We start from the raw sequence: 25,754 nt of genomic DNA, 5'->3' as shown, positions 1-25,754 counted from the left end.
ATACACTCAACATATACATATATTGAAGTCAGAATTATTAGCCCCCCTGAATTATTAGCCCTCCTGTTTATTTTTCCCCAGTTTCTGTTAAATTAAGCAGATTTTTTCAGCACATTTCTAATCATAATAGTTTTAATAACTCATCTCTAATAACTGATTTATTTGATCTTTGTCATGATGACAGTAAATAATATTTGACTAGATATTTTAGACACTTCTATACAGCTTAAAGTGACATTTAAAGGCTTAACTAGGTTAATTAGGTTAATTAGGTTAACTAGGCAGGTCAGGGTAATTAGGCAGGTCATTGTATAACGATGGTTTGTTCTGTAGACTGTAGAATAAATAGCTTAAAGAGGCTAATCATTTTGACCTTAAAATTGTTATTAAAAAATGAAAAACTGCTTTTATTGTAGCTGAAATAAAACAAATAAGACTTTCTCCAGAAGAAAGAATATTATCAGACATACTGTGAAAATTTCCTCGCTCTGTTCAACATCATTTGGGAAATATTTAACAAAGAAAAACAAACTCAAAGGGGGCGAATAATTCTGACTTCATCTGTATATTTTCATCTTGTTCAAACGACTTTATTAAAATGAGCTGAAACAACACAATTCTGGAGATTTGATTGGGACAACTTAATTTCTTTACGTTCGATCCACATAAATTTGTTCAAAGTGTTCAGTTAACTTGATCAGTTTGTGATGGGACCACATGAATTGTGTGGAACCCTGATTTTTGACAGTGTATGTAACACAATTAGGGATTTTTGATGAAACACTAAATCCTTTATTTTGGGAGTGGACTTACTGTAAAGTGTTTTAGGTTGACTTTTCCAGCTTCAGAATCAATTAGGTAACACTTTATAATGACTAAACACTATGAAGCATTAATTAAGCATCAGCAAATAGTCAATTCATTATCTGTTAAGCGTTAACTCGACATTAATAAGCGTTAGTAAACAGTTTATAACTGCAGCTACAAATGTTCTATTCTTGACTTATAACCACATGTATAATGTTCTTAATAACTACTTTCTTTAATGATTTCTCTTCATTATTAAATTGAGTAGGGCATTATTTACAGAGCAGTTATTTGAGAGTAGTTGGTGGTTCTTTAAGATCATTCAGAATGAGTTAGTAAATGATTAATAAACTATTGAAATGAACATTTATCATTATTATTATTCGGGCACAGAGTAATAGTTCATTTGTGTGTTAATAAACGCTTTATTAACTCAATATCCTTCATTTTTGTGAGCTGATCTAAAGTGAGGACTATTCATGCTTTATAAATCTCTTATAAATGACAATTAAAGGCTCAGTTCAATTCTAAACAGGAAAACAGAAATTAAACAACTTTATTCATTTCTATTCATTTGAAGATACACACATGAAACTGTGCTTCAAATAAAAGATCAATCTTTGCAACCTTTTCTAAAATAGAGTTACTGTACAGTTTAAACATTGCATCCTATTATATTGTTAAATTATTATATTATTATTCAATTATATTATATTAAATTATTATTTTATGGCGTATTTTGACACTCCTGTTATTCAGCAATGTTTAAACTTTACAGTCATTTTACTTTTTAGATAAGATTGCAGTGGCGCAGTAGGTAGTGCTGTCGTCTCAGAGCAAGAAGGTCACTGGTTCGAGCCTCAGCTGGGTCTGTTGGCATTTCTGTGTGGAGTTTGCATGTTCTCCCTTGCTTGGTTTTCTTCCGGGTGCTTCGATTTCCCCCACAAGTCCAAAGACATGCACTATAGGTGAATTGGGTAGGCTAAATTGTTCGTAGTGTATGAGTGTGAATGATAGTGAATGGGTGTTTCCCAGAGATGGGTTGCAGCTGGAAGGGCATCCGCTGCGTAAAACATATGCTGGATAAGTTGGCGGTTCATTCTGCTGTGGCGACCCTGGAATAACAAAGGGACTAAGCTGAAAAATGAATGACTGAATGGAGATAAGACTGCAGAGATTATTGTTGATCTGATACTGAGCCTTTAATTGTCATTTATAAGGGCTTTATAAAGCATGAATAGTCCTCACTTTAGATCAGCTCACAAAACTGCATGAAATTGAGTTACAGTTTTTCTCCATTGGTTCGGCTCATTTCTTGAAACAGAAATTACATTCTCTAAATTCTAAGATCATTTGGCAAAACAGAGTTACTGTTCAGCACAACACCATGGTTCACCTGCAATAGCTCATAGCTCTCCCTAAACAGTTCACTCATGTGTCAAAACTAAATTCTTTTCCCATATAAAAAGTCAGTGCCACAAAAATGGCAAATATCCTTCTCCATTGGTTCGGCTCATTTCTTGAAACAGACCGGACATTCTCAACACTCTTGGTGCTTTTGCCAAAATAATGTGGATGGTTCAGCACAACACCATGGTTCACCTGCAACAGCTCATAGCTCTCCCAAAACAGTTCACTCATGGTCAAAACTAAATTTCCTTCTCATTTAAACAGTCAGTGCCTTCAAAACGCTTCGTCCCTTTAGCATTGTGTTAGCACTGCAAGTCAAAATGTTTAGAAGTTTTATGGCAAAGAACTACTAAAATATCCTTCATGTCCTCCTTAGTCTTAGCCCAGTCCTTCATTGACGATGGTTACTGTACTGTTTTTGTCTAACAGAATACAGAATTGTGTATAAAACTGAAAAAAGAAATAGGATTTTAGGGTAAGAGAAGCCTCCAAGGTCACACATTGCACTCACACAGCCAAGGAAATGGTAATGATCAACCACACACAAAGTAACTTCCATATATCAGAGCAAGAAGAAACTGTATACAGCATAATAAACTAATATAAACACACAAACAAAAAACTAGCGTGCTATAAATAAAGCTGGAGTTATAACAGTTCTTCACTGCCTGCCGTCCTCATCCTCCTGACCATCCACACGCTGCAGTCTGTGTGGCCACTGATTCTCGTCCACATCACAGCCTATATTCTCCCTTGCAATGCAACGAGGGAAGAAACGCTGTGAATGTCGCAACCGGGTGAATGTTCACCTACTGTATGGTGTTCATGGTATTATGGTCTTGACTAATTCTGACAATAGAACAGACTATTGTGCATGTAATGACATATACAATGAAATGACGCTGACACATTTTGGGGAGAACAACCATCAGACTGAGAATCAACAATCAGTTTAGATCAACAAGATCTATTCACTTGGAAATTGTGCTAAATGTCGGCTATCTGTACTTAATCAATTGCAAAGATGTACTTAGACATTTGCAAATGGGTGAAATGAAAGAGAAATTCAATTCTGTTGTGAACAATTGCCAAGTGCTTTGCAGGTTTGTCCATGCTGTTTTGAGAATGTAATTTCTGTTTCAAGAAATGATCCAAACCAATGGAGAAAAACTGTAATAAAGCATTTATTAACATACATAGTAACCATTACTATATGCCTGAATAATAAGATATATAAACGCTGATTTCTGTAGTTTATTAATCATATACTAACTCATTCTGAATAATCTTAAAAACCTCCAACTACTCTTAAATATAACTGGTTTGTAAATAATACAACACTGAAATTAGTCATGAAAAATCAACCAGTCATAAATTATGAAAGAGCAATGATTAAGCACATTATAAATGTTGTTAGTACAGCATTTGTATCTGCAGTTATAAACTGCTTACTAACGTTTATTAATGTAGAGTTAACGCTTAACAGATAATGAATTCACTAATGCTTAATGAATGATTTATAGTGTTTAGTTATTATAAAGTTACCAAAAATTCTTATTTCCAGACTTTTGTATTTCCCCCAAACGTGTGTTCTCACTCTGTGAATGTAGATCCTTCTCATTATAAATGTATTTTCAATATAAATTTTCCATCCATAAAGTGTAAACTCTTAAAGAAACACCCTTACTTTATTATGAAAGGATTTTGATTTATATGCGGACTCCTTAAAAGACTCTAATAATTATATTGCATGTAAAACTCTATAAAACATTTACACTTGTTTAATTTGCTGGAGTTTTATTCATGTGACCCTTTCTGTCTCTGTTCATGTTGTCTCTTTGTAAATGTTCTTTCTTGCATAATAATAATAATAATAAAAAGGCAAATAGCCCAGCTTTCTTCAAATGATCAGAGACTCAGACAGGTTTAATCGAGGGGAAATGATGACAGGTTTCATTTTGGGGTGAATTATTACAGATTGTGTCACATGTAGATATTTGATCTGGGCAGTCCGGAGATTCTGGTTTTGTGCAGATTGACGAACACAACAGGGACGAGTTCACTAAAGTCATTTTAATAATGGTGAATGTTTAATGAGCGCTTTGACTGACAGCAGTGATAGTGGCTAAGCCTTCAGGATGAGCAGGCCTATCATGTGACATGTTGAGGATGTGTAGCTGTGAAAATATATATAATTTTACACTGTACATGTTTTTATAGATTTAATTATATATCGCCACCTGTGGTCTTACAATCATATGTCACATGCTCACCAGATTTCATGAAGTTTTGAGTTTTCCTTATGTCGTGTTATTAAAAACTAGCCTATAGCGCCACCTGCTGTTAAAAACTAGCATAGAGTCCAATCTAATGTTAAAAATGATTACAAAATAATGATAAAAACTGAAATCAAAAATTATTTACAGGAAATAACAATCGTGCAAGATTACAAGCACAAACTGTAGAAGTACAGATTAGACTTTATGGTCAAAATGTATTAAATTACAGAATATTACTGTGGAGAATTTGTGTTTTTAAGCTATGAAAACACTAATAAACACATCCAACGTTCAGGATCATCACCATATATTTAAGGTTTTTAAGAGTTATTTAATTTAAAATCCTGTCCATTTACAGTAATTTATTATCAAAGAGTTTTTTAATGTGCAACAACAAAGAAATAATGTTTAAAAATGCAGAAAGCACATTGTTACAACCTCCTGGCTCAAGGAAGTAGCAACAAAACCAAATAAATATCCAAACCAGAAATTCAATTATATTTAATCAAAAATTAAGTGAAATGACACAGAAATATAAAGGAAAGAACACATAAAATCTCCAAGGCTGAAGAGGGAAGGATGAACACCCGCAGTCCTGTTCTCTTGGTCTTTATCTAAACGCACATCAGAGGTAACACTCCGCACCTGGTCCAAATGTAATCACGGCAAAACACCTCACAGTTCGACACTCCAGAAGAATACCAGATCATGGAACACCTCCATCTAGTGGACACTAGTTAACAGAACCTTACGACCGTGACACACATATTTAAACAGAAATAAAGTATTTTTCTGGATTAAAGGGTCAGGAAACCCTGAACATTTCCTCAGATTTTAACAGATTCATGTGTGTTGAACTCTTCTCTGCTCATTCAGAGCAGGTATGTGCGAGTTTAATTTGATCAATAATCACTCTTTAAATATAAAAATCTCACATTTCCTCATTTGTCACACCTATACCACTGATATTTAGTCAGAGTCAGAACGGGCCACTGACAGATGACAGATTCTCACTCCTCTTTTTCTCCTGCTCTGCCCAGTACATAATCCTCACAGTTCAACATGCCTATTGAAGATGCATTTAAGAATACACTCTGAGGTAGACTTGAACTGAAAGACAGGGGATACACGACCCTTTAATCCTGTATTTATTACAGAAACAATCTCACAAACACCAAACTCTGTAAATTACAAGCTATTTAGAAGCTTTTTTTATGTCTACCTAAAATAATTTAGCAGAAATAGAGGATTTATTTAATACAACAGATGTTGTATGAGAATGTTGCAAATCCATGATATAAAAAACAAATATCAGTGATGAACATTTAACTGTTGAATGTGTGACTCTAGTTTAGGTCATGCTATTAGCTACGGTCATGTCTATTATTAAGATATGGACTGTTCATTAGTAGTTATAAAAGTGTGATCTTATTCTGCATCCTTAATCCTAGCAAAAACCTAAACTCAACTTCTTCCTTACTATTCATAAACAGCTAACTAGTGCTATATTGAGCTAATAGTGTCAGTTAATTGTTTAACATTGTGAATCGTGACCTAAACTAAAGTGTTACCGTTAAAGGTTTTCCAGAAATATTAAAACAAAATTAAACAGAAACAAAGGTTTTAAGAGCAGGTATCCTTTACTCATTATTTTAATTGCAGGATAATGCACGTTCACTGTATCAGCCATTGCACAGAGGCTTTGTTAAAAATGTAAAATAAATAAATGAATAATGAAATGATGGTAAATGCATGTTTAGCACATCATTTAGAACATGATAAATATGCTTCACTTGAGAAGGCCTTTAGTAACCCACCTGTGCCATGTTGAGTATGATTATTGTAGATGGATGCATATTTCCACTGGCTGCGATTATAAAATAATAGAAGGTTTACTGATAAAACGCTGCTTGTGTTTGTTTGGAATATATATATATATATATTCTTTAGGGAAAGTTTTCTTTATTTTTCTTCTTCTGGAGTGTCTTATTGCTTCCATGGCAAAGCTTAATGTGTAGCATCATTATCTCAACTCCAGTCTTCACGCATTCTTCATTCAGAACGAACACCTCAAATATCTCTGATTCACTTCTGTTTGTCTGTCGGTTTTAAAGAGGATATTAATTCACATGTTTGTAATGTCATTACGTGTCGACCCAGACTGTGCCTCAGTGTAGTTTGAGAAATGTGCAGCGGAAATCAAATGACGTCTTACGTACGTTAGTTTTGGGCGGAGTTTAATTGTTGCTAAGTAAAAGTGAAAGAAACTAAGACCCCATTTCAGAAGATTCAACACTAGAAATGTCTTCACAAATTACGGTAAGTTTAATAAAACATTTCAAAGCTGTAATATCAGTACGGATATTACCAGTGAACAGATTGTCGAACTCCATCTTATTTTACTGCTTTATAAAATCTGCGTTTATTGATTTACTTAAGTTACTTCAATGAAATAACACTCAAATTAACAAAGTTATCACTGATATTATTATTTGAATTGATTTATTTTTTTTAATCGGATTATTTTCGTATCTATGTATTGACCTTATTCTTCAAGTGAGCTCGTTTTTGCGATTGTTTTAGAACTTCCGATTCACTTGCCTATGGGAGAAATGACTAGAAATAATTGAGGGTCAAGCTGTACTCGCTCTACAAACAAGTGTTTGCATGACTACAGACAAAATAGAATAATATAATAAGACAATATCAGTTTGCAACATCAAGAAGCAAAACGAGCTGTTTTTAACATCTAAAATGAATGGAAGTGAATGAGACCGGAAGTCTCGAGCTAAAAAGTATGAAATGGCTGCGCTCGCTCGTGCACAGGTGAAACGTTTTGGTGTTGGTTGCGTCAATCCCTGGTAATGTAAAACCATTGAAACCCAGCATATTTGTCTAAATAAACACGTAAACTATGATGGACGTTGTTGCTTTGATACATTTTCATGTATTATGAAAATTAAAACAACATTATAATGCTGAATAGACAAGTGAGGCCTTGTTCAGTAAACAAAGCCTCTACTTACAGGACGTATTTCCTGTGTTTTTAAAGGACACATTATTAGACTCCATACACCATAAATAGAGTGGTAAACAAGCCTTTTTTGTGGCAGTGTCACAAGATTTGGCTGAATGTTGCTGTCTACTATTTGTTTCCACACACAGGTCTAAGAAAATTGAGGAAGAGAAGATCTGCGTGTAAACGGAGTGTGTTTGAGGAGAAAGAGTCTCCAGTTGACCCTCAGAGAGCAGCATCTACAGTGTTCAGCTGTGTGTCTATGAAGTTCAACAACTCTGTGATCTTTGTATAAAGAAAACAGGACAAGAGCTCAGTCCTCGTGATAGTGAACTACAGATAAATGAGATGAAACCTCAGCCCTGGCCTCATGAAAGTGAACTATGGATGAATGAGACAAGACCTCAGCTCTGGCCTAATGGAAATGAACCACAGTTGAAGGACACAAGATCTCAGCTCTGGCCTAATGGAAATGATCTACAGTTGAAGGACACGAGACCTCAGTCCTGGCCTAATGGAAATGAACCACAGTTGAAGGACACGAGACCTCAGCTCTGGCCTAATGGAAATGAACCACAGTTGAAGGACACGAGATCTCAGCTCTGTCCTAATGGAAATGATCTACACTTGAAGGACACGAGACCTCAGCTCTGGCCTAATGGAAATGAACCACAGTTGAAGGACACGAGACCTCAGCTCTGGCCTAATGGAAATGATCTACACTTGAAGGACACGAGACCTCAGCTCTGGCCTAATGGAAATGAACCACAGTTGAAGGACACGAGACCTCAGTCCTGGCCTAATGGAAATTATCTACAGTTGAAGGACACAAGACCTCAGTTCTGGCCTAATGGAAATGGTCTACAGTTGAAGGACACGAGACCTCAGCTCTGGCCTAATGGAAATGATCTACAGTTGAAGGACACAAGATCTCAGCTCTGGCCTAATGGAAATGATCTACAGTTGAAGGACACAAGATCTCAGCTCTGGCCTAATGGAAATGATCTACAGTTGAAGGACACAAGACCTCAGCTCTGGTCTAATGAAAATGAACCACAGTTGAAGGACACAAGACCTCAGTTCTGGCCTAATGGAAATGAACTACAGTTGAAGGACATGAGACCTCAGCTCTGGCCTAATGATCATCGAGCTCCACTGCAGTACTTCAGGCCTGTTTTTCCAGCTCAGCTCATTGATCCAGTGGCTCAGTCATGGTCGTCTCAGTGGTCATTCACCCCGCAGGCTCCAGCTTGGCCTGCCAACCCACCAGCTCCACCACAGTATTCAGGGTCTCTGTCTGTGTCCAGACCCTTCACCCCTTCACATCCAGCAGGATTCTCCATCTCTCCACATTTATCCTCAATCACACCAGTTTCACCTCAGACGCTCCACTGGTCCTCCAGACCTACACACACTTCCTGGTCTGTTGGCAAGTGAGTATGACTTTAAGATCTGTAGATGGTTGTAAATGTGTGTGTTCAGAGCATTTCAGTGTGTGATGTTGATTTTGTTGATTTTCACTCAGTACTCTCAAGTTTTCCAATAATTAGTTTCAGCTCTGGGAATTAAAAAATTGATTTCTTTTAATGTTAGAGGTAGGGATGCTCATTTCGGTTAATTTTCCCAACCTCAACACCACTCATTAACCTAATATTAACCATTAACCGATCAGATTAATATTATATTATCATTTAGTTAAATAAAAATTGAATTGGCATGTCTATTTTGTGTTTGACACATTAAATATTGCATTTAAAATATTGATTTATTTTAACGTGAACAACAGAACACATTCAGAAACACACACCTGCAGTGTCTCCAATGGCACAGAAAAATAATTGAATAAAAAGAATGAAATAAATAGGCCTGCTCTGAATATTTCTCAACTAAATGACAAGTCTGAGATTACAAAGCGAAACACTGACTGAATCCTTTTGAAGAACTGACATGGGCTGTTTTTTTCCCAATTATAGTTTTTTGGCCAAATAAAAAAGCAGGCTAAAGGCCTTCAAGAAATCAATCTCTCCACACAAAAAAACGCATTTAATTAATGCTCTACTGTAATTTTATATCACAAATCTCTGTCAACATTATTTATTTTTTTTTTATTGAGCATATATATATTATACAATTTCAATCAACAATATAAAAAAGGCTCAAATATTTTTGTGTGAATATACATACAAAACAAAGCAGAAAAGACAAACAATGTGGAAGTAGAATACAATTTTGTAGCAAGATGTACAATAAGAGTTTATATGTAAAAAATGGAAGAAAATACGTTTTTATACAGATACTGATTGTAAGAAGTCTATGAAGGGTTGCCAAGTATTATAAAAACCTGAGAGATTGTCCTTCAATAGACATCTAATTCTTTCTAAATGTAAAGTATTGGAGAGATCTCGAAGCCACATTTTGTCAGTAGGTATCGTTGGTCCTTTCTATGACATCAAAAGCAATTTTTTTGCAGTAATAAGAGAGTAGGAAATGAACCGCTGTTGGGCTGAAGTAAATTTTCTAAATAACTCTGATGTGCCAAGAATGATCAACAATGGTTCAGGTAACAGTGTAGTCTTAAAAATTCTTGACAATATATTAAATACATCAGACCAGTAGTTTGTGACCTTCGGGCAAGAAAGAAAAGCATGGAAAAGTGTTGCATTAGGGGATTGACATTTATCACAGTTAGATAAAGCGTTTGGGAATCTGTCAACATTTTGTACAAGTCCTTATTTTAATGATTATGACATGAGAATCTGATTTAACCTCAGCGCTGTGCTTTCATTTTCTCCGTCTCACTCGCGGTTTTATGTTAGTTTTACATTTTCCTTTTTTATTTTTTTTTATTTAAAATTGTAGTAAACTTTCTTTACCCAACACTGCCAAATCAACTTTACTTATTGTTCAGAATTATACGTTTTAGATGTTGATTCGTTTTGTTTATCACCACTACGTTTTTTGTCGTATCATTAAATGAAATCATTAATGTACATTTCTGTGGGGAATTTGGGACACAGGTGTCAATACAGACAGTGCTACATTCAAGCAATGTTGTTTTTTAAGACTGAGTAAAATTCAACGTGTTGTATGGATTTTGTAATTTCGTGTGTCAGTTCATCTCTCCCTATAAAAACTAATATTTCTTTATAATAATAATAATCCTCCCTGTTATTAAGAAAAAAGCTTGTATCTGTCTAATTGATGTCTTTTACCTGCACTGCTGTGAACTATTTGACTTTTAATGAAGTATTCATGTTTTAAGAAGTTAATTATTTATTTTTTAAGTGTTAAAAATATTTAAAAGAGTGTTTCCACACACAGGTCTGAGATAACAAAGGAAAAGAAAATGAGCTCTCCATGTGAAAGTAGTGTGTTTAAGGAGAAAGAGTCTCTAGTTGATCCTCAGAGAGCAGCATCTCCAGTGTTCAGCTGTGTGTCTATGAGGAGCAACAACTCAATGCTTCTGCCTCCTAATCTCAGTGATGGATCTGCTGTGAGCTCTGGGTGAGTATCATGAAATTGGAAACTTTTTTTTATTAATTTGAGCTCATGGTCATCAGTGTTTCTTTAGCACTTGACTCTTGACTTTCTTCAGCTGCAGTAGTGTTTTACAATGAGAACTTGTGTGTTGTTACAGAAGTAGACTGAAGCTGACAGCTGTTGACCATCAGAGAGCAGCATCTCCAGTGTTCAGCTGTGTGTCTATGAAGAGCAACCACTCAATGCATCTGCCTCCTGAATTCAGTGATGGATCTGCTGTGAGATCTGAGTCTGGGTGAGTATCATTCACTGTGTGCTGTGGGTGGGAAATATTGTGGTAAATCATTAACAGACGTGGCTTTCTCTGAATTGTGGACGTTAGTAAATGACCTATTATCTATCATAACTAGACAACTGATGTGATTTACAGGTCTGAGGTCAGTGCTGTGTCAAGTCACTGTTTAAAATAGTTTGAAAGTATGCTTAGAGGATGAATAAAAAACATATGTACATTTAAGAATTCTCTAGAGCAATGATATTATTGTAAAGTGGGTTTATAACGAACTCCTCCATTCAGCCGTATTGATCAAACACACTAAGCCTTAAAAATGATTAAAGATAGTGAAAATGAAACTTCAGTTATTTAGTGCCTCAAATTGTGTCAGAGCAGTGTGAGTTTTATTGTTAAGCCTGTTTCACACCGCAAGCGTCAGCAGCGCGTCAGCAGTGCGTGTTTTTTCGGCGTCCATGTTAACAGATTAGAGCTTTCATACCGCACGCTGCAGCAGCGCGTCAGTGGGAGGCGTGAGCGTCGCTGAAGCAGCAGTGCTGCGATAGTTTCAGCGCTGGGTCTATTTTTGCAGCGCTGCTCATGCTCAATTAAAGTGACAATGCATTGATAATGACCAAAACACATTGAATGACAGTAAAAAGTAACAATTTTACCCAATAAATGCGGTAATAATATCCACTGATTTATATATATATAGTCAATCAAATGAACTTAAATGATTAAAAACTGCAACATACATTTATTTAGGCCCGAAATATTTATTTACGGGAGTTGTAGTCCATAGCGAAGTGTATTGTGGGTAGTGTAGTTCCACACGCATGCTGGATGATGTGAGCTCGCTGTGTGCTGTGCAGCTGAAGCAGAGGAAGAAAGCTTTATTCGCCTTTGTTTTATGTTCACTCAAGTTATTCCACCCGGGAACTGTTTGCACTGTGAACCGGACAACACGAAAATAAGTAAAAGAAGGGCATGCATTGATTACTTTTGTCCGTCTTATCCTTTGCACGAGCTGTTACTCTGCCGCTGGACATTACTGAAGCGGAGAAAGTAACACTAGTTTGATCATGTGTAAATATCATTATAACTATATTGTTTAAATATTATTATAACTAGGCCTACAACAACCTGACAATCAAAAACCAAATGACATGATATCACAGGCGATTGTCTTCGGAGTGCACCAGACATGAATGACACTCCTCATGGAGCTTGAGAAGCAGACAGTACTGTATGATCTATATCATTTGTAAAATAAAGACTTGCAGGTTAAAGAAACAGCATAGGAGGAGGTTGCCACGAGCCTTGGTGCAGATGAAAAGTTTTTATAAAAGTGTATTTGTATATATAGACAGATGTGTAACTAGATAGAATAGACAGAGATAGATTGATCTCTGCAGCAGCTGCCGAAGAGCTTCGCGCTGCAGACGCAGCTGGTGTGAAAGGCAAACGCCCGCGTGATGCTTCTGCTCTCCATACGCGCTGCGCACGCTCTGCTCACGCACTGCTTTTGCTTGCGGTGTGAAACAGGCGTTATGCTGAACATAAAACACACTTGGCTGATCCGTTCACAAGCTTTTTTCACTCACTTTATTGTAGAAAATGACTGACTGAGCTATTAGCTTCTTAATTTGAGCTTTTTTCATTTCATCATAAAGAAACGTGTCCTTTTAAAGAAAGTAATTCATAAATCCTCTTTCTCCCTGCAACTGTACTGCTAAAAAGTAATTACTACTATAAATAATGTGTTAATCAGTGTTTAAATAAAGGAGCAGACAGATCATCTTTAGGGAAGCAGTCTGAAATGTTTCTGTCTTTTTCTCAGTATCGTCAGCAGAAGCAGAAAGAGAGCAGCGTCTCCACTGTCCAGCTGTGTGTCCATGAAAAGACCTATGAATAATCCACCCCTGCTCACTAATGACACGTTGACCTTTGACCCTGTGTGAGTATGACAAAATTAATGATTTGTAATCTATTCATTTTCTTTTCAGCTTAGTCCCTTTATTAATCAGGGGTCACCACAGCAGAATGAACCGCCAACTTATCCAGCATATGATTTAGGCAGCGAATGTCCTTCCAGCTGCAACCCATCACTGGGAAACACTACGGACAAATTAGCTTACCCAATTCACCTATATCGCATGTCTTCGGACTTTATGGGGGAAACCCACGCGAAAACGGTGAGAAAATGCTAACTCCACACAGAAACGCCAACTGACCCAGCCGAGGCTCGAACCAGCGACCTTTTTGCAAACATGCTACCTACTGCGCCACCGTGCAGCCATTTGTTATCTAATTTTATGTAATTAAATGTAATTTTAATGTTCAAACTTATAAAAGTTCCCAGTGGAGCGCTAAAACTTACTGAAGCACTGCATGACATGATCGTGTCATTAGCGTGTTAGCAACAACAATAGGGGTGTCGAAATTAATAGTTTCTTTGGATTACCACGAATCGGTATCAGTATCGTGATTCCACAAATCTGTATCAGTTCCGTAAGAGACCATAGCTGGTTATTGCGTACCGAAGTCATTTATCTCACATGCACTATGTCACAGTAGAATACTTGTATACTAGAAGTTACAGCAGAAGCCCCTATTGTACTGCTGTGGAGAAAATGAAAGTAAACTCCATTTCTCTCTCTCTCTCTCTCTCTCTCTCTCTCTCTCTCTCTCTCTCACTATGGCCCATTTGACCTGCTGACATGACGTTTCATCTCCTCTCAACTGTTACAGCGATACTTGCAGATCCAGATACAAGCGTGTCAGCGGAGTGAGTTTTCTCCACCGTGTCTATCATTGATCAGCTGTGATCGCTGCTGCCGTTTATCAGTGTCACTCATCGGTGAACAGCACCAGAGCGTTAGAGCCAATCACAGCCCTTCTGTTGAGCGCGTGACCAATCATAGGCGTATAACAACTCGCTCGACAATGCTCAGAAAGCAAGTAAGATAATATTTACGTTTGTTTATTTGCTTTAAATGCTCGTGTTGTTCTGTGCAGGTACTTGAGCTGTGTTTGATGCATTCAAAATGAGTGTTTTCTTTGAGCAGGTAAAAGGCACAGTTCATATATCTGACTGTTTATATTGAAGAACAACAACGATTACAAATACATATAAATGTATTTAAAATTCTACATTTTAATATAAGAATTGCTGTGCTGTGAAGTAAAATATCAAACTGTGTATGGAAAGCATCGCCAATGCACCGAGATGCACCGAGATATCGAATTGAACCAAATCAATGACATGATAATCGTAACCGAACCGTGAGACCAGTGTAGATTCACACCTCTAAACAACAAACTTTAGATCCGTCACAAATATATACGTATATGTATGGATGTTGGCGATGCAGTGGCGCAGTAGGTAGTGCTGTTGTCTCACAGCAAGAAGGTTGCTGGTTCGAGCCTCGGATGGGTCAGTTGGCGTTTCTGTGTGGAGTTTGCATGTTCTCCCTGCATTTGCGTGGGTTTCCTCTGGGTGCTCCGGTTTCCCCCACAGTCCAAAGACATGCGGTACAGGTGAATCAGGTAGGCTAAATTGTCCGTAGTGTATGAGTGTGAATGAGTGTGTATGAATATTTCCCAGACATGGGTTGCAGCTGGAAGGGCATCCGCTGCGTAAAACATGTGCTGGATAAGTTGGCAATTCATTCCAGCTGTGGCGAACCCAGATTAATAAAGGGACTAAGCCAAAAGAAATGTGTATATATATATATATATATATATATATATATATATGTATGTGTATGTGTGTATTTATATGTGTGTGTGTGTGTGTATTTGTACATGTGTGTGTGTTCAGTAGTGAGAGAGCTGAGCTTCAGACCTGCACATTCTTCTCCAGTCAGAGTCACTTCAGTCTTCATGATGATCTTCAGAGAGTCAAAGAGCAGCACAAAACCATCATGAAGATCAAGTACGAGAGCTTATTTGAGGGAGTGAAACTCCAGCAGAATCAAACCCTCCTGAACAGCATTTACACACAGCTGTACATCATAGAGGGAGAGAGTGAAGGAGTGAATGAAGAACATGAGGTGCTGCAGATGGAGAAGAGATACAAGACTCTCCAAGACACTCCAATCAACTGCAATGACATCTTTAACCCTTCAGCTGAAGCAGGAGATGAGGAGAAGAGCAGAGAGGAGAAAGAGCAGATCAAGACTGTTCTCACTAAAGGCATCGCTGGAATTGGAAAAACCGTCTCTGTGCAGAAGTTCATTCTGGACTGGGCCGAGGGAAAAGCCAATCAGGATGTAGATTTCATTTTTGTGTTTCCATTCAGAGAGCTGAACTTGATTAAAGATCATCAGTACAGTCTTCACACACTTCTGCTGGACTTTCATCCTGAACTTCAGCATCTGGACTCACAGATTTATGAGGAGTGTAAAGTTGTGTTCATCTTTGATGGTCTGGATGAAAGCAGAATCACACTGATGTTTTCAGCCTGTCAGAAAGTTTCTGATGTGACTGAAGCTTCATCAGTGAGTGTGTTGATGTCCAACCTCATGAAAGGAGATCTGCTTCCCTCTGCTCTCATCTGGATCACCAGCAGACCAGCAGCAGCCAATCAGATCCCCTCAAAACACATCAGCCTCGTGACGGAGATTCAGGGCTTCAATGACCCTCAGAAGGAGGAATATTTCAGGAAGAGAATCAGAGATGAAGATCAAGCCAGCAGAATCATCTCCCACATCAGAAGAGCAAGAAGCCTCCACATCATGTGCCACATACCCGTCTTCTGCTGGATCTCAGCCACTGTGCTTCAGAGCATCCTGAAACAAGATCTGAGTGCAGAAATCCCTCAAACTCTGACTGAGATGTACATCCACTTCCTCCTCATTCAGACACACATGAGGAAGCAGAAGTATGAAGAGAGAGATCCAGAGAAACTCCTGCAGTCCAACAGAGACGTGATTGTGAAACTTGCTGAACTGGCTTTCAATCAGCTGATGAAGGGCAACGTGATGTTCTACGAGGAGGACCTGATTGAGAGCGGGATAGACGTCGCTGACGCCTCAGTGTATTCTGGGATCTGCACTGAGATCTTCAGAGAGGAATCTGTGATTTATCAGAGGAAGGTTTACAGCTTTGTTCATCTGAGCTTTCAGGAGTGTTTTGCAGCACTGTATGTGTTTTACTGCTATTTACACAACAACACTGAGGTGATGAAGATGTTCCTCACAGAAAAACACAGAACTCAGAGTGAGAAAGTTCCTCTGGATGTGCTTCTGAAAGGAGCGATGAATAAAGCCTTGGAGAGTAAAACTGGACACCTGGATCTGTTCCTGCGATTTCTTCATGGCGTCTCACTGGAGTCCAATCAGAGACTCTTACAGGATCTGCTGAAATACACAGAGAACGACCCAGAGAGCATCAAGAAAATAATCCACAACCTCAAACGAGGGCAAAAAAACAACATCAGTCCTGAAAGATGGATGAATCTCTCACACTGCTTGATTGAGATGAAGGATAATTCTCTTGTTGAAGAAATGCAGGAATTTTTAAACTCTAAAACAAACAACAAAAGTCTGACTCTTGCTCAGTGCTCAACTCTGGCAAACATGCTCCTGATGTTAAACGAAGTGCTGGATGAGTTAGACCTTCAAAAGTACAAGTTTAAATGTAAAGAGGGCAGAAGGAGGCTGGTGCCCGCTGTGAGGAACTGCAGAAAAGCTCTGTAAGTGTGATAACACTAATTTTATGCTGATTTATAACCATAGATTACTCCAATCACTGTTAATATATATGGTTTATATTTTGTAAACATTGCTAATAACTAATAGTATATATACTTTAATAATCTGGGGTCCGCACAGCGGAATGAACCGCCAACTTATCCAACATGTTTTTACGCAGCGAATGCCCCTTCAGCCACAAACCAACACTGGGAATATACTGTATATATATATGTTTATGTTTAATTACTAGGTATTTCTGTTAAAAAGACTGGAGTGTAAATAATTAATCTTCTTGATCTGGTGGAGACATCAGCTCACAATCATGCCTTTTAATCAGATGCTTTTTTTTTCAGATTGGCAAGCTGTAATTTCACTGATCAGTGCTGTGAAGTTCTGTCTTCAGCTCTACAATCATCAAACTCCCCCCTGAGAGAGCTGGACCTGAGTAACAATAAACTGCAGGTTTCAGGAGTGAAGCTGATCTGTGCTGGACTGAAGAGTGTAAACTGTCGACTCAACACACTGAGGTTTGACCACCTTTACTCTAAATGTAATGCATGGCCTTTTGTGGTAAAATGTAATCTGGAAAGTTGTGCTGGATGCCTTTATTTAATACCCTAATTAAATAAAGAAACCATGATCCTCTCTTCACTATATTGCTTAGTTAGTTTTGTTTAGGACCGTCTTTTGTAATGTCGTTCAAGGAATATTAGATTCATACTTTACCATAAGGAATCTTGATGGGTTTTGCAAATGAAGCCAATGTCCACTTCAGAATAAAAATTAACAAAATACACTTTTATTAATAAAGTTAATTCAGTGAAAAAGTAGAATAAAACAAATACAAGAACAAAACAAAATCCTTTACTTCATCCTCTGCTGAGAATAAAGGGCCTATAAAGCGTGCTGCTGGTCTGTCTGTCCCAAGCCCTTCAGTACAGGTGTGCTTTAGATGTTTTAGGTTATCAATGTTTGATATGCTTGAGCATATCTCAAACATGTTAATACAGAGAAGAAATCCCCTTTGGTTTTCTAGAGCTGAGTGATTACTCTCTAGGGTGATACACTTGATTAATAAACATAGCAAAGCATTTCTTCTATTACATCAGCATTTGGGCAGTCTTCTAGGGGGCTTGTCCTCCGAGGCCATAGCTTCTAGCTGGCAAAGAATATCTTCCTCTGAAGATAACACTCCCAGACTTCTTCCAGCGTTCAGTTGTAATAGTTGGTTAGAAGTGTCATCTGGACCATTTCTTCCTTTATTGTCAGCAGAAAACTGACCCACTTCAGTTTGCCATCCTTGACCTCTTTGAGTTCTTTGTAGAAGACATCTTTGGTGCTTCTTAAAGGGCACCTATGGTAAAAAATCTACTTTTCAAGCTGTTTGGACAGACATAGGTGCATGTATGGTGTATAGACCGTCATATTGGGGTGATATAAACACACCAGTGCTTTTTTTTCAATTTAACAACATAAAAACGGTGGACCAATTGGAGCGGTTTTCAAACCGACCGCAACTTTACGTAGGAGAGCGGTCCCCCCGCCCACCAATATTGATTGACAGGCGCGTCATCATATCCTCAGTTTGTTGATTCACGTCCGCTGCTTAACTAGCATGCGTTTTAGAATTCTAAACATAGGTTTCTATCAGGGTACACTCAAGTCGACGCCTGGGCACCGCGGACCGCTGCAGAAACCTATGTTTAGAATTCAAAAATGCGTGGCGCGACGATTCGGGACACTTCATGTTTCTGCCGCGCTACAGAGAGTGTCTGGTGTCGCAGCTTCGAGCGGCGCATCCGGTGCCTCAGTCAAAGTTAATTCAGTGTGTGTGGTTATTAGTTTCTGTGTAAAAGCTCGATACTTGAAACTAGCACACAGTTGGCTGTAAAACTGTACAAAGACACAAATGATTTTGTACTCTCTGCTTGGTCTGTGTCTGAGTCGTACATGTACGACTGAATGCTGAACCTCTCACTCCAGCTCGTTCTCGCAGTCTGCCTGTCAGACTCTGTTGCAAACGCAGAGCGGGTGAGCTCATGGCCCCGCCCCTTGTTACGTTGGCGGGAAGCCGAAACTAATCTACATGTGAAGCAACACACCCATAAATCAGCGAGCTGTGGACACGCCCCCAACATGACACTTTTTAACACATTATAATAAAAAAATCTGAATTGTGTTTTGAACTGAACCTAAACTGGCACACTCAGAAGGACCATAATATTATTATTAAATCATAAAAAAGAGGTAAACTATGTTCCCTTTAAGGCCCGTGCACAGCGAGATGCTTTTTGCTCGCGTTTTCCATCGACGTTTAATGCCTCGTGACTAAATAAAGGGCGTCAATAGGTGCGTTCGACATGAAGCACAGCTGCAGCCGGTGATCAACGAGATTAGCCGAGCACAGGCGGGGGCGGAGTTGAAAACGGAGCCGTCAAGCCGGACAGCTGGACACTTTGGGGCTCAAAGTTGCTGCAGTCATGATGACCGATCACACTGCGTCATCATCAGTTTTTTATTTATAACAACAAAAGATTGACAGTAAAAATAAAATAGAATACAGTCTCCACAAACTATAGTTCATTTATAAACAATAAGGGAATTATGAATTTAATATTTAACAAACGCATGAGAGAAATAAGGGGAAACGAGAGGGAAATATAAACATAAAAATGAAAAGGCCTATTAAACACAAAGCAATAAGCACAAATTCTAGGAGTTTAAACATCACTCTTTAGGCTAATACTTCTTGTTTGAATATGCTAAAAAGGGGTTTACATTTATTTACATTTATAGATATAAAACTTTCCTAAATATATTTATGTAAAACCCAAAACAAGGTGTTTTGATTAAGTCTTAAACTATGATTAAGATTATTTTTGATAATGAAAGCATTTTTAAAGAAGCACTTTAATCCAAAAAGATTATATATATATATGTATTTATTTAATTATTTATTTATTTATTTTTAAATCAGGTGCTACAAACTATATCTATTACAACTCCAGTGAACCAAAAGGATCCTAGGCAGACCCAATTGTCAGGGGGGGCCCGATTTCTCATGACACCGCAGCAGGCGTTCTTCAGATGCTGCACCGGCTGAATCACTCGTCTGATCGCGGTACTTTGATGCCACATGTTGCAATCACATTGCGTCCGCACAGCGTCAATCCGGACAACATTTCTAACCAGCATGCACTGCTTTAAGACAGATTTCGATCGATCTGCGCAGCGCTGCATGAAGTCGAACACACCTAATGTGATCATGCACACCAACGCGCAAAACGGCAGGCGCAAAAGGGTTATTTTTAAAGAAACGCCTCTTCTAAACCTTCTCCTCCAATCAGATTGGCACTTTTGTTCACATGCACGGAGATGCTGAAGTTACAGTAAACAGCGCCACCTGCTGTTTGAAAGATCGGCTGACCTGAATTCAGCTGCTTATAAATTGTAACTTAAACTATTTTCTACTATAAGATATTACGCTATGATTAAATACATTATTATATAAAATATTAATCATACTAGATTTTGATTTAATGCATTAATTCTGTTTTATTTTTATTAATTGTATTTGTAAATAGATATTGTTCAGTTTTTTAATAATATATCACCGTTTCCTGTGTATTATCTTCATATACTTCATATATTATCTGCATATATAATAAATTTCTTCACATACAATAGTTTATAGTACTCTGAGTAACTTTCTCTCAACAGACTTTATTTTTGTGTACTTTTTCATGAGGTCTACAAGTCATCGAGCTGTAAACAATGCAGGGAAAAATAGTGAAAATAATAATTGGATTATTGATAATGTTTTTACGTAGAAAATAACATCAAATAAAATAAATTCTTTACATTTTGGTTGAGGAGATTTTTCATTTCAGCAAAAAACTGTGGAAATATCTGCAGTCTTTGGTGCACTGCATTAGTGATGGCAGAGACCACCCTTTTTGAATTGTAATATCTATATGGGGGAATAAATGCTCAAGTCACAAGCAAATCATTATTAATTTAAGCTAAGAGAGCTCATATTGTAAATTCTATGCAGATTAACTGATATTTTGATTTCCAAAAAATTTAATTGTAATCATTACAGAACTTATTAATAATTGATAAACTGTTTGGTAGCACTTTAGGATGGAGAATACAGTAATATCTGTAGACCTACATGTCACTAAAATATCTTTCAAATAATAATTGTGTTATATATTAAACATTTTATTTGAACATTTTTACTTTAACGTTTTTATTTTGCCAGAAAACATTGCTAGAAAATTGTCCCAGAATGGTACAAAAACAGCGAAAATAAGAGCAAGCTGTAAATATCATAAAATAAATCTTTTGGCTGTAATTTTGATCAAATTAAACACTGAAATAATTGTTTGTTAGTGTAATATTTTACACCACATTGATTTATGCCACAAAACCTGGTAATTTTCAGGAATCGCTTTAATAATCAACAACCTTCCTGGCGTGTCTGATGTTGCTACTTGCTAGAAATAGAGTGGAGGAACTATGACGTCAATGTGTATGCAAAAACCCAGAAGCGAGTTAGCATTTTAGCAGTTCTGGTTCCCTCGTCCCAAAGTCAATGGGTTTTTTCAATGGGATTTCAGTTAAATCACTTAAATAAGGTTCGTGGCCAACAGAAACTCAATATAATTTCACATTTTATTCTACGACATAAAACACATCAGGTACATCACACTCTTGAGTTTTTAAATCGCTTACGCTTCTTTAAAGACGGTTGCTATCAAGTTGCTAAATGGGACTACAGGCGGTGTCGGAGCCATTATACGTCATCGTGCTGAACTGGTCTGGAGCGCAGCTCGCTTGTGTTTTGGGCATTTGGATTTCTCTGTGATTTAAGTATTTTCATGAATAGTATATTATAGTTTGTAGTATTTTTCTAATTGGGAATTCATATTGTGTGTAGATAATGCCTTCACTTGTAAAGACTGTCAAGACAGATTAATTTGTTGATCGTTTATTTTAATTAAAGATACGGGGATACAGCTTACCAGTGCAGCCTGTCTCTTTCCTGCTCTCAGTAATGCAAACGTGTCAATAAATGTGTGAAAATACCTACATATTAACTCATTTTATCGTGATCAAGTTATATTTCATCTGTTTTTTTCTTCATCTGAACACATTTAACTCTGTCATAACTGCAATATTTACACTCCTCCTTAATGTATAGCAGATGTGACTGTATGGGCTGCTTTTCGCTGTACTTCGTGACATAAAAAAAATACTGAATGTTGTTCTGTGTCCATGATGGAACTTGCAGGCATTTGATAGACCTCTGCTCCTCGCGTGAGATATATCCTGCTGCAGAACCGCAGAACCACACACGTTTCAGGCACACACAATCTAGCACACACAATTTAGGCAAACCATATATGGGAACTAACTAACTCCTTAGCATTATCGCCACCTATCGAATTTCACAAATACGGTTTCCCATTTCAGTCATTATTATTATATCGTAACGATCATTTTAACATCTCTGCAGTTTCTGAACTCAAATTATGTAAATAAAAATAATTGGTTAAAGACACTTATGACTTTATTCACGTGTCCACATACACAAAGAAAACATAATAGACCGTCTAATTGTAGGATTAAGTGTAATACACTAATTTTAGGATCTTAATTTTATCATACTTGGTTAAAATCACTTTGTTGTAAAATATAAAAAGTGAACAATAAAACATTGAAATGAATTACTATAGTTAATCATTTAAACAATATATAATATAGTTATAAACTGATTATCTTAACTGATTATCTCATTATAAACTACTATATTTTACTAAACTGTCACATCTGTTAGTTATATATATATATTTACTTGTTACTATTATTTTTAAATTAATTATTAATAGTTAATTTGTTTCTATTGCTAAATTTTGGTTTAAAAACAATATAATGCTTACTATAAATTACTACAGTATTTTATGTGGGAAATCATTAATGGAAAAGTTATTAGAAAATTAAGCAAATACACACTATTACATCGCTTGAGTAAAATATTAATATAGTGTTGTTCATTTATTACATATAAAGATTTTTATTACATATAAAGATGTATTATTGCCTATATTAACTTGCTATTATTTCCTTCATTATAAATGTATCCATTATATAAATTAAACCTGTCCAATTTAGATCTTTCAGCAAGGCCAGCAAACGAGTATCTGCTATATTGACTCTGTCCGACAGTAATGATTGATCATCCATGATGACTGATAGAAAACTGTTAAGTCTATTATAATTGAATGGCGATCGGAAACAACGTTCGTCCCGTCTCGATTGTAATATTTGTGAAATAAAGTGAACACTGTTGTTTATCGTGTACAATATTTATTAACCACATATATCAAAATATATTGATGACGATGTCCAAGAAGATGTTAATAACATTAATATCTGTCGTAACCATATATGGTTTGCCTAGATTGTGTGTGCCAGATTGTGTGTGCCTAGAACGTGTGTGGTTCTGCGGGCCTGCAGCTGGATATTATTGTGCCTCGCACTGTCGTCTGTTACGGTAAGCAGGCTGTGTGCATGCGAGCGATACACTAAATTAAATGTGTCTTATGATAATACTATGTAGGCACATTTATACATACAGTTTTAAAACGTTTACAACAACCGTAAAACAAAACAGCTGTATTTCTAACATATAAACGATCCAAAAGGCACGTAGGTCGTGTGTATTTGCGTATTTATTTGTTTATAATATATAGCGTGGATTATAATATAATAAACAGAGAGATTAACTCTGTCATGGACATTATTTCTATAAATAAGCTAGAAAAGTTGTCCGTAGCAGGGTGGTGCTGACGTCACAGGAGAGCGCCCCGAAAGCACAGTAGTTCCTTTGTAGCCTAATGTTAGCTTTTCAGTTCTTGCGTTTGCATTTAAGATCCAAAAGTGCTCAAAGTTGTATTTTCGTGTGAGGATTATCCTGCTGGACAAAACGTGTAAGTGTAATGAACTGTGTTTGAACACAGAGCTTATTATTTGCAATCATCGAAAAGCCTATGGGAAAATCCTATGGGGATTTTATTGAAAGAACCAGTTTTATGCTAGCAGCCGATTAGCCTTCAAGGTGACGTGATAGTTCCCCCACTCTATTGCTTGTCTGAGCGTGCAGTTGGGTCTCCGTACCTGCCGCTTCACCCAACCAAACAGCAGGTGGCACTGTCTGAAAAAACGATAGGTCTGAAAGTGCAGGTCTGAGCGTGCGGTTGGGTCTACGGGCCTGCAGCTTCACCTTACTAGAAGATGTCCAGAGGCGATATGAACGTGGAGCTGCTTATTGCTCTGTGAACAATAATCATTTCTTTATCCTTAGAGCTGGAGCTGCTACTTGAACCATCCATGGTTGTTCGAGTCACCAGTAACAAAGCACTTTGCCAGTAACTTAAACAACAAGCGTGTGAACTTCCTGTCTTCCTCTTTTTCTGTGTTTACAAGCGGGTGTCAGAAGCTTAAAATTGTGTAGCGCCATCTAATGTCAAGGAGAGATTTTGCATACTCTTCTGCTTGATGCCAATTGGGCGGTTTTGAATATATTTCTGCGGGTAAAAAATGACATAGGCGGGTAGTTAAAATTTGGGCAGTTTAGCAGCGTAACTCCCGCCCCCTGAAACGTAAGGACCCCCCACACTTAGTGTGCTTTTGTCAACCGTCACAACCGCATCCCCCCCCCACCCCCGGCCGCCCCACACACACACACACATACACACACTTACCCACTTACCGTGATTTCCAGATGACTGGGCGGGTCTTTTTGCATTTCGGCAGTTTTTGGAGAGTTTTTGGGCTGGAATCAGTCAGCTACATCTGGCAACATTGGACACCAGTGAAAATCACTTGGGTTTGAATCCAGAAAAATGTCTCGTAAAACACTGACGATAAACGCAAACGAAAAGGGTCCCGGTGTGTACAAGCTTTTACATTTCTTCCCATTTCTAATAGCTGTTTCAGCAATCATAAGAATAATAGCATATGTAGGTGATGATTTGTGTGTCCTACAATTATTGTCATTAAAACATCGACAAAGTACACCAGCACCCTGGCATTTAACCAGAGTCCTCTCTTTTTTCAGATTGTCACGCTGTAGTCTTACTGATCAGTGCTGTAAAGTTCTGTCTTCAGCTCTACAATCATCAAACTCCCCCCTGAGAGAGCTGGACCTGAGTAACAATAAGCTGAAGGTTTCAGGAGTGAAGCTGATCTGTGCTGGACTGAGTAGTCCAAACTGTCGACTCAACACACTGAGGTTTGACCACCTTTACTCTAAGATTTAGTAACCAGCATGGCCTTTTGTGGTAAAATGTAATCTGGTAAGGACACCAGAACCCTAGCATGTCATTTAACCAGAGTCCTCTCTTTTTTCAGATTGGCTGGCTGTAATCTCACTGATCAGCACTGTGAAGTCGTGTCTTCAGCTCTACAATCATCAAACTCCCCCCTGAGAGAGCTGGACCTGAGTAACAATAAGCTGCAGGATTCAGGAGTGAAGCTGATCTGTGCTGGACTGAGTAGTCCAAACTGTCGACTCAACACACTGAGGTTTGACCACCTTTACTCTAAGATTTAGTAACCAGCATGGCCTTTTGTGGTAAAATGTAATCTGGTAAGGACACCAGCACCCTAGCATGGCATTTAACCAGAGTCCTCTCTTTTTTTCAGATTGGCAGGCTGTAATCTCACTGATCAGCACTGTGAAGTTCTGTCTTCAGCTCTACAATCATCAAACTTCCCCCTGA

At 37.6% G+C, this 25,754-nt stretch overlaps 1 protein-coding gene across 1 annotated transcript in view; it reads left to right on the top strand.

The window, feature by feature from the left end:
• Positions 1 to 8,589: 8,589 nt before the first annotated feature.
• LOC130221744 (NACHT, LRR and PYD domains-containing protein 12-like) overlaps positions 8,590 to 25,754 on the top strand; it is a 20,639-nt gene continuing 3,474 nt past the window's right edge. The window contains exons 1-9 of the mRNA XM_056454331.1: positions 8,590 to 8,945; positions 10,834 to 11,016; positions 11,150 to 11,287; positions 13,107 to 13,223; positions 15,090 to 16,964; positions 17,319 to 17,492; positions 25,091 to 25,264; positions 25,384 to 25,557; positions 25,678 to 25,754. The exon at positions 25,678 to 25,754 is cut by the window's right edge and continues 97 nt beyond it. Coding sequence (XP_056310306.1) covers positions 8,629 to 8,945; positions 10,834 to 11,016; positions 11,150 to 11,287; positions 13,107 to 13,223; positions 15,090 to 16,964; positions 17,319 to 17,492; positions 25,091 to 25,264; positions 25,384 to 25,557; positions 25,678 to 25,754 — 3,229 coding nt within the window. The 5' untranslated portion in view covers positions 8,590 to 8,628. The remainder of the gene's footprint in view (positions 8,946 to 10,833; positions 11,017 to 11,149; positions 11,288 to 13,106; positions 13,224 to 15,089; positions 16,965 to 17,318; positions 17,493 to 25,090; positions 25,265 to 25,383; positions 25,558 to 25,677) is intronic.

Source organism: Danio aesculapii, chromosome 3 (assembly GCF_903798145.1).
Source record: "Danio aesculapii chromosome 3, fDanAes4.1, whole genome shotgun sequence".
Classification (NCBI taxonomy): Eukaryota; Metazoa; Chordata; class Actinopteri; order Cypriniformes; family Danionidae; genus Danio; species Danio aesculapii.
The sequence above is the reverse complement of the archived record's forward strand: the minus strand, read 5'-3'. Positions and strand labels throughout refer to the sequence as shown.